General features: G+C 49.5%; 1 protein-coding gene across 2 annotated transcripts in view; it reads left to right on the top strand.

Moving 5' to 3' along the window:
- The window catches only part of BRINP1 (bone morphogenetic protein/retinoic acid inducible neural-specific 1), a 143,123-nt gene that overhangs the window by 114,620 nt on the left and 19,006 nt on the right, over positions 1 to 9,497 (top strand). For both annotated transcript variants that reach the window (XM_006773978.2, XM_006773979.2), the window contains exons 6-7: positions 1,139 to 1,375; positions 5,674 to 5,896. In XM_006773978.2, the coding sequence (XP_006774041.1) occupies positions 1,139 to 1,375; positions 5,674 to 5,896 (460 nt within the window). The remainder of the gene's footprint in view (positions 1 to 1,138; positions 1,376 to 5,673; positions 5,897 to 9,497) is intronic.

Raw genomic sequence — 9,497 nt, 5'->3', positions numbered from 1 at the left:
ATAGTTTATTGATTATGGGAAAGAAGGGAGGAAGAGAAACATCGATGTGAGAGCACAACATCGATCGGATGGGCTGCCTCCTGCACACCTCCCCCCTCCACCCCCCGACCAGGGATTGAGCCCTCAACTGAGCATGTGCCCTGACTTGGAATCTAACTGGCAACCTCCTGGTGCATGGGACGATGCCTAACCAACTGACCCACACTGGCCATGGCTAATATTTTATTTTGTATGATACAGTGGTCTTATGAAATGATATCTCTCTTCAGATATCAGTCTTACATTGAAATTTACCAAAGTATCCCCTTTATCTGCAGAATGAAGTTTAAATTCCTTAGCATATAATTAAGCTCTCTGCACTCTGGACTCTGCTCTTCTCTGAAACCTGTTCTCCTACTGCAGGCACCCACCCAGCCAAACTCGTTTCATTCACATTCTGTCTTTCTTCTTGCGGTTCCTCTCCTCAGAATGTGCTTCCTGTTCTCTGTACATGATGGTCTCTGATTCACTTTTCAACCAGCCCAGTACCATCTCCTCTAGAAAGGTTCCCCTGCTCTCCGGGCAGGGCTATTTGCAGCCCTCGGCTGCCCGACGCCTCACCTGGCCCTCCTGTTTCAGGCCTATAAAGCTGTGTGAGGATGATGTGTGTCTATGTCTTTCCCTGCTGATTATACTGTAAACTCCCCAGAGACTAGCATTGTGTCTTCTTTATCTCCATAGACCTAGTGCCGAGCTCAGGACTTGTGCTTCATAAATAGTGCTCATAAATATTTGAAGAAAGGAAAAGGAAAGAAATGAAGGAAATAAGAAAAACAACAACAACACACAACACTAATCCTCTGCTTTCAATAAGGATTTTCTCCTCCCCAAATGGAAAAGGTTTATACCAGATCTCAGTCCTAATAGAATGAAATGGAGCCTGAATTTCAGAGATGGCCAAGGTCATGACCTGAGAAGTTTAAGTAGAAGCAATGCAACCAGGGGCCTGTCTGGATCGAGGCGGGCTCCGAGATATTTTGGTTACGACACACCGGGAGACAGCTAGCAGCTTCAGATTCCTCCCGTCACCTTTCGAAGCTGTTAATGAAACACCTTTTCTAACCTTTCCGTTTCCCCATCTCTTGCTCCTCTCAAACAGGCCTGCAGATCATCTTCCCTCCGTACCTGCAAGAGAAGTTTGTCCAGTCGGCCCTGAGCTACATCATGTGCAACGGCGAGGGCGAGTACGTGTGCCAGAACAGCCAGTGCCGATGCCAGTGTGCCGAGGAGTTCCCGCAGTGCAACTGCCCCATCACTGACATTCAGATCATGGAGTACACGCTGGCCAACATGGCCAAGTCCTGGGCCGAGGCTTACAAGGACCTGGAGAATTCAGGTAGAGAGCTGGCTTAGTTCTGCTGCACAAATGGCCCTGAGCCAAGCCTAGCAAAGGCGGGTGTCTAACTGGGGTGAGGGCTGCTGTGAGGGAACACTCCCTGAGCACCCCCCCTCCACTTTGGAGAGTCCAGGGCAGGGTCTCGTAGCTGTCAGGGGGTAGGCACTCAATAAATCTCCACGGGATAGAATAATGAACTGTGCAATCAGGTTTATGGGCCTGTGATGGATTGTCTCTGTGTACCCGGAAGACAGAGAGAGAGATGCCCCATAGCACATAGGACGCCTCTGCAGAGTGGAGAGTTCAAAGTATTTGTACAAATTCCTGGAGTCTGTGAGTCTATCTTAATTAAGAGACGAGTGGAGAGTTCAAAGTATTTGTACAAATTCCTAAGTCTATGAGTCTAAATTAAGAAACACATATATGTGTATATATGTCTGTGTCTATGTACATCTCTATATAGATATTGATATAGATATCCAAATAATTCACCAACTGTCAAAGCCGGAAGTCACTGCTCAGATAACGTAGCCATTACCTGCTTCCTATGGTTCAGGGGAGGAAAGTCAGTCACCTGAGGCCACCGTGGGGCTGAGGTGCAAAGTTGGATCTCGGTCCTCATGCAGCTTCTGCTTAATGGGAAAGCCAGGCATGAATCACATCACCGTGCCAGTCATTGACATTTTAACCACATCGGTGTGGAGAATGAGAAGCTGCTGTGAGCAAAGAGTGTAGAGCTGGAGGTTGGCGTGGTCAGGAGTCAGGGAGGCCACTGGGGGAGAAAAGAGTCCACGTGTCTGACTGGGGCCAGAGGTCAGAGGGTGAGCACCCAGCCAATGGGAGGCCACCCCAGGCACCTAGGAGATGTGTCTGTGATGTGGGCTGGGACCATGGCACAGGGAGTAACAGTGGGAAATGTGCAGAGAGGCTGAGCTATTTAAAGGGAGAATTAGCAGGACTTGAGAAAGGAAGGGCGAGAGGAGATCCCCAGAACTCCTCTTGGGCATATTTGTCAGGTGCTTTGATGGATGTCGGTGCTGTTCCCTGAGCGAGGACACCCTGCAAGGTTTGGAAAGAAAACTGTATTCTGTTTTGGACATGAAAGCTGGGGAATCCTCGAGACTTCCACGAAGAGATGCCAAATAATGGCCTATAATTTGTGCTCAGATATCTGTTAAGTAAATGGACATATAGAGAGAGCATTACTGTTTTTAAAACAACTTTATGTTCCTTAAATCTATTACGAGAACTGCATTAGAGTAAGTAATGGTGTTCCTATATTGTAGAGCAGGGAGGGTGCCAAGGCCCAGTGTCTTCCCCAGGGTTACATAGCAAATGGCAGAGTCGGTAATGGAATCCCTGGTTCCAGACCCAGTGCTCACAGCAGCTCTTGTACCTTATTAATTCCACTTTCCCCCCAGTCCTCCATTCCCTCATCTAATAAATGAGAGGACATGTTTATGTGTTTAATTTTTGAATTTATTTAAATATGTAGCCAAGAAACCCTTTGATCAAACAGAATCATACCTCGGAGCCACTGTGTACCGCAGATAAAAGCTGAGCTCCATGGAGCTGTGTTTGGAAACCACTGGTTACTATGAACTCTGAGTCCCCATCCAGCCCTGAGCGCTCAGGATGCATCAGTGACTCTGCTCTTAGAAGGTCACCCAGCCCCGGGAGCTGTGGGTGCCTTAGGAACCTGCACCCATTAGTCCATTTAAAATCCTGGGAACACATCAAAGGGAGGCGTTTGAGATGGAAATGGATTGTGATGGCTATTTGGCCTCAAACAAAAGAAGCAATTGATTAAATGCTTTTGCAAAGAGATTCTCCCCATTGCTAAAAAGCAGAGGGGAACGGCAGCCATGTGCACGAGCAGGAGGGTCTTTAGTGTAGAATTTTTACACCCAAGGAAAAGAAACTACTTGGAGTGGGCGGGCGGGTGAGGGAACAAGAGAGTTGAGATGCTGCAGAGTAAGCTGGATGGTCCGTGGGAGTTCCTGGCGCCATGCTTCCCCCCCATCGGAGCACATATTCACTCTAGATACCGTGTGCTTAGCCATTGAGACAGAGCCATCCACCCATCCACGTCCATGTGGCTTGTGCATATGTCTTTTCCTCCTTGTTTTGAGCTTGTAACCTTAATGACCCAGCACCAGGTAATTCTAAAGATTCACAACCAGCTCAAGGTAAAAGCCATTGATGCCTTGATGGCCCTGGAGTGTTGGCGGTCAAACAGGACCGACTTCACACACACAGATGGGGGTCTGCGTGTCCTCAATGGGAGGGAACCTTCCACTTTTAGTCAAGAAAATATACCATCTTAACTTTTAAATTACTTTTTCTTATCTGACCCAAATTCGGGTCCATTGAAAGGACCGTTACCTCCCTCAAGGTCAGCAGAGCCATCTATAGGATTAGCTGCGTCTATAGGATGAGCTGCGTCTGTAGGATGAGCTGCTTCTATAGGATGAGCTGAGTCTATAGGATGAGCTGCATCTGTAGGATGAGCTGCTTCTATAGGATGAGCTGAGTCTATAGGATGAGCTGCATCTGTAGGATGAGCTGCTTCTATAGGATGAGCTGAGTCTATAGGATGAGCTGCATCTGTAGGATGAGCTGCATGTCTTCCATGGGGGGAGCACCGGGCTGGCGAGAGCAGCAGAGTGGAGCCCAGTGCCCTGCCTGCAGCCTGTGCACCGAATACATCCATCTGTGCAGCCCTGTTTTATCCTCTCCATGTCCCACAACCATCCGCGGAGCACCTTCTGGATTTGAGGAACTATTTAGGCAGATACGGTTCCATGTCACCCTCTCAACATTTGAATTAGATGCTGTTATACCTGGTTGACAGATGGAGACATTGAAGCGTTGAGAGAATAATGGTCACACAGCTGTGGGTGGGCGAGATGCAGTTTGCAGGCATGCATGTCTGGCTGTCCTGGAGTCAGAGATGGGTTTCCTGTACGCATGATTTTAGCTCCTTTCATTTCATTGTTTCTCCCACGATGCTCTTTTTGTATAGAGAGTAAGTGTTATATGGTAACTCAGAGCATCAGATTCAGAGCCAGTCTAGAGCTGTAATTTCGTCATTACTGGCTGCGTGACGTTGGCAAGTTAATGAACTTCTCTGTGCCCCAATTTCTATGAAATGGCACACAGGCTTGCTATAAAATCACTTATATGTGTTAGGTGTTTAAGACTGAGCCTGATGCTTAAAGAGAGCTATGTAAGCATTTTTAAAAATAAAATGAATGCCTATTATACCTGAAATTTTCTTGTAGGTTTTGTAACAAAGTGAAAATATTAGGCTTAGGACATATATATATATATACGTTACCTTTTTACCTGCCAAAAATGTAACCTCTTAATTCTTTATTTTTTCCAATAGTTGATGGGGGCATCGCCGAAGCGGGCCAGTAAGAACTAGATGGGAAAACGGCAGCTCCGGTTTTAGCCCTGCCTGGGGCACTCACGGGTTGTTCTACCTCCAGAAAGTCCCTCCCTCGCTTTGCACTTCAGTGTCCCTATATGTAGAACGAGAGAGCTGACCCAGATACTTTCAAGTTGTCAAGTTGTAGCGCTTGCTGACACCGGGAAACTTAGCATCACGCAGACCAAGACCTTCCCCCGGGAGGCTCTGGAGTTTGTTCCCATCTCTGAAGCTGGAGTTCCCCCAAATGGGACTTGACATAAGATGGCAGGCACATACGACTTCCCATTAGACTAGGCCCCACGGTGGGGAGGCTGATCCGTTCAGCCCTCCGTCACACCTGAAGATCACATCAGAGAGGTTTCCGTGGGTGCAAATGTGCTTTTAACACCTATCGACCATTTGCTACTTCTCTGTATTTCAGAGTGAGAGCGAGTACAGGGGTTTGGCCATGTAGCAGGGAACAGTATCTGGCTAGGATTTATTAACATTGCTTCCGCCATACTTATGTTTACAGCTCCCATCCTCCTGGAGGCATGTGGTTTTCTATGTAGAATTGGACAAAGATTGGGTGTAATCGGTTCTGAGTAAATATAAACACGTGCTATGCGGGGTTTGCTCTCCAGTTGGCACTCAGACAACACAAGTTTGTCAGCAGGATGCAGGGTCACTCCCGGAGCAGCAAAGCCAAAGAGCCTTCGTGTTGACACGTGGCCTCTGCACCCCTTCCTGGGAGCGGAGCAAGCGAGCACCCTATTCCCTGGGCCTCCAGCCAGTGTTCCTTGCAGGATGGCTTCCTTGGTGAGCGACCTCAGCTGGGGGCTCGCAGGCTCAGCCTTCTCTCCTGGCCTTTGTCTCCCGCCAGATGAGTTTAAATCGTTTATGAAGCGTCTGCCCAGCAACCACTTCCTGACCATCGGGAGCATCCATCAGCACTGGGGCAACGACTGGGACCTGCAGAACCGCTACAAGCTCCTGCAGAGCTCCATGGAGGCCCAGCGGCAGAAGATCCAGCGCACCGCCCGCAAGCTTTTCGGCCTCAGCGTCCGCTGCCGCCACAATCCCAACCACCAGCTGCCTAGAGAGAGGTGAGTGCTGCCTCCGCCTACCGCCTCCGCAGGCCGGGCCTGGTGTGAGCTTGCATCTGCTTGCTTCAGGGGCAAATGCAATGCAGGCGATGCCTTTGGAGGTGGCAAGAGAGGCCTTGTGGGGTCCAGATGATCCCTGGCTTCTCCCCTCCGGTTCCGGCTGCCTTGAAACAATGGGTGTCTCACTGTGGCCTGAATATGCCCTGAACTTTCAACCTCTGTGTTCTGTCTGGTCCGTATTAGCTTGCTAGGGCTGCTGTGGCAAAGTACCGCAGACGGAGTGGTCTAACAACATTGATTGCTCACAGGGGCGGGGCTAGGAGTGTGGGCTGGGGGTGTGGGCAGGGTTGCTTTCTCCTGAGCCCTCTCTTCTGCTTGTCGATGGCCATCTCTCCCTCTGTGTGGGTCTGTGTCCTAATCGCTTCTTCTTTTCAGGACACCAGTCCTATTGGGTCAGGGCTCACCTCAGTGGCCTCATTTTAATTTAATTCCATCTTTAAAGACCCCATCTCTAAATAGAGTCGTTTTCTGAGGTGCTTGGGGTGAGGCCTGGAGCATGTGTATTGTGGGGGATGTCATTCAGCATAAACACCACCTGGCTTTTGATAAGACCTTTGGGTGAAGCACTGTGCACCTCAGGACCGACCAGTCTGGATCCAGATCGTGTGGGAAAGGGTAACAGTTCCCAGGCTGAAAATAGGACTGGCTTCAGTTTTGCTGGTTGTCACCTTAGAGAACGAAGTGGGGTGTCCAGAGGCCCTCAAGACACCGGGAAGACATTTGCTAAAAGTGAAAAGAATGTGCAGGCACAGGGCACAGAACACACAGGATGTGGCAGGTATAGGGAAGGCCTGTGGCAGCCCCAGGGCAGTAGCTAGACAGGCATTAGGAGGGAGGGAGGAGAGGCAGGACTGGGTGATGGAAAGAGCCCTGGAAATTGCTCAGGGGCTGAGGTGAGAGCATGTCCACCACTCGCAGCTCCGTGACCTGGAGCAAGTCCTTCACTTCCCTGAGCACAGACGCCCACACCTGAGAATACTTTGCTCTTCCTGTGCAAGCCGTCAGGGGTAGACAGCCGGAGATGTCCTCCCGCTCTAGGGCCTTCCGAGAACACCTCTCAGTGTTGCCTTCTCTGCTTCTGAGATGAGAAAATGCACGGTAATCATACCTAGCATCTCTACTCCACTCGCCCAACTCCCACCTGGGCAGGTCAGTCCATTACATCCAATAGCACCCCTCCTCCACTCACAGAAGAGGAGGGACTTCCACCTGGGCAGGTCAGTCCATTACATCCAATTGCATGCCTCCTCCACTCACAGGAGAGGAGGGACTCCCACCTGCACAGGTCAGTCCATTACATCCAATTGCATCTCCCCTCCACTCACAGGAGAGGAGGGACTCCACCTGGGCAGGTCAGTCCATTACATCTAATAGCATCCCTCCTCCACTCACAGGAGAGGAGGGACTTCCACCTGCACAGGTCACTCCATTACATCCAATAGCATACCCCCTCCACTCATGGGAGAGGAGGGACTCCCACCTGGGCAGGTCACTTGGCTGCACTCACTTAAAGGCTGTTGAGTGCTAGTCCTGGGAGGTGAGAAGCCCAGGAATCCAGCCTGTGCTGGTCCCTCGAGGCTGACCTGCTCGCTGCTGTGGGCTGCTTCCTGACATCCGAGTTGAAGGCCTCAATGAGTGCTTCTCACGCCAGCAGGTAGGACAGCTCCCTGCCACGGAGCAGTGGCAGACAGGGGTGCTGACCCTGGGGATCTAGGGCCACCTGCACCGAGGGAGTGGAATTTGGAAGTGAACTGATTGCTGGGCTGCACTGTGTGCCGGGCTCCGTGGGAGACGAGGCCACCAAGCGGATGCTGCCACTACCACGTGTGTCCCAGGGATTTGTACTGCGGTCCCAGGGGAGTGGCGTTGTGGAGGCTGGGTCAGTTCCTGACTCCATCATCTCTCAGCCCAGAGGCTTCGTGTGCCTCCCCCCACCTCATTTGCAGTGTGGCGTAATGACAATGACACTTGCCTTCAGATTCAGTGTGAGGATTTAGGTTTTAAAATGTAGAAAGCCTAGTACAGTGCCTGACTCAGTTAAAAGAAAATGGAAGAGCTGCTAAGAGGGTGGGGGTTGGAGAGAGAGGGAAAGAAAGAGCGAGAGAGTTGTTACTTTGTACTCTAAATGCCAGGCACTGTTCTACGTATCTTATCTGCATTAACTAATTTCCTCCTCACTGCAACCCTGAACTAGGTAGTCTTACTATCTTAATATTCTTATTTTATAGATAAGGGAACTGAGGCACAGAGAGTTAAATAATGTGCCTAAGATCCACCAATAGTAATTGTTATTCCTTGAAAGAGGTATTTACCTATAAACTTTAGTGAGAAGTCAAATAGAGATAATTAGAACTCTGTTTCAAGGTGTGCTGGGACCTGCGTATTGGGCTGGAGGACAGAGCAGGTGTTCTGCTTAATGGTTGATGCTAAGCAGTTCTTTCTCCCTAAGACTTAGGGGCTCAAAACAACGCTTTGTTATCATCTTGCATGGTCCTGTAGGTGGACTGGATACAAGTCAGGGGTTAGGGCCGGGGGAGGGGGTCTGTCAAGTTGGTTGGTGCTGGAGTCATCTGGGGGCTTGACTGAACTTGACATCCAAGGTGGCTCACTCCCAGAACGGGCAGTTGATCTGGCTGTCACCTGGGAGCTCAGGTGGGCCTGCCAGTGAGTACCTACACCTGCTCTCTCTCTGTGGCCTGGAGTCCTTACAGCATGGCAGCATCCTGAGACTAAAAGGAAGCTGTACGACTCCTTACCACTTAGCTTTGGAAGTCAGAGAGCATCACTTCTGCCATGTTCTGTTGGCCAAAAGCCAAGCCCAGGATCCAGGGTGTGAATACTGGGAGGTATGGGTCACCGGGGGCAGAGGGAGTCTTCTTTGGAGTTACGTACCGCAGGATAAATTGAGTGTAACTGGAGATAGAGATGCCTATCCTATAGGTAGGACAAATAAGATTAATGATAACAAACACAAAGCAATAACAATTGCTATTGAGTAGCTAGTGTAACAGGCAACAGATCTGGCAAATTGTAAAGATTCGGGAGCCAGACATCCTGGGTTCAATCCCAGCATTGCCACCTGCTTATATTGGAGCCTTGGTGAATTTACTACCATCTTTGCACCTCAATTTTCTCATCTGTAAAATGGGATTAATAATATTGCCGTCCTCATAAGGGTGTTTTGGAGGTTAAATGCTGTAACTCACATGAAGTGCTTACCAGATTGTCTGGCAGGTGGGAAACAATACATGTTAGCTACTTTTCTTATTGCTGTTTTTTAAAACAGGCATTGATATTTTGCTTATAAATGAGTTGTTTAGCCCACCTTAATGCACAATAATTCTGAGTGTCGATGATGATGGCGCAGTTTTTCATCCAGTCCTCACACTATCTTGGTGAAGTTGATGCTATTGGATGTGTTTCATAGATGAGGGAACCGTTAAGTCGGAGATGGAATTAACGTGTCCACGGTCACAGGGCAGGGGAATGGCAGGATTGGAATTGTCTCGCCGACTCCATTGCTGGGCGTGGTGGGCCAGAG

Source organism: Myotis davidii, unplaced genomic scaffold (genome assembly GCF_000327345.1).
Source record: "Myotis davidii unplaced genomic scaffold, ASM32734v1 scaffold964, whole genome shotgun sequence".
Classification (NCBI taxonomy): domain Eukaryota; kingdom Metazoa; phylum Chordata; class Mammalia; order Chiroptera; family Vespertilionidae; genus Myotis; species Myotis davidii.
This window is presented reverse-complemented; position numbering and strand designations above follow the sequence as displayed.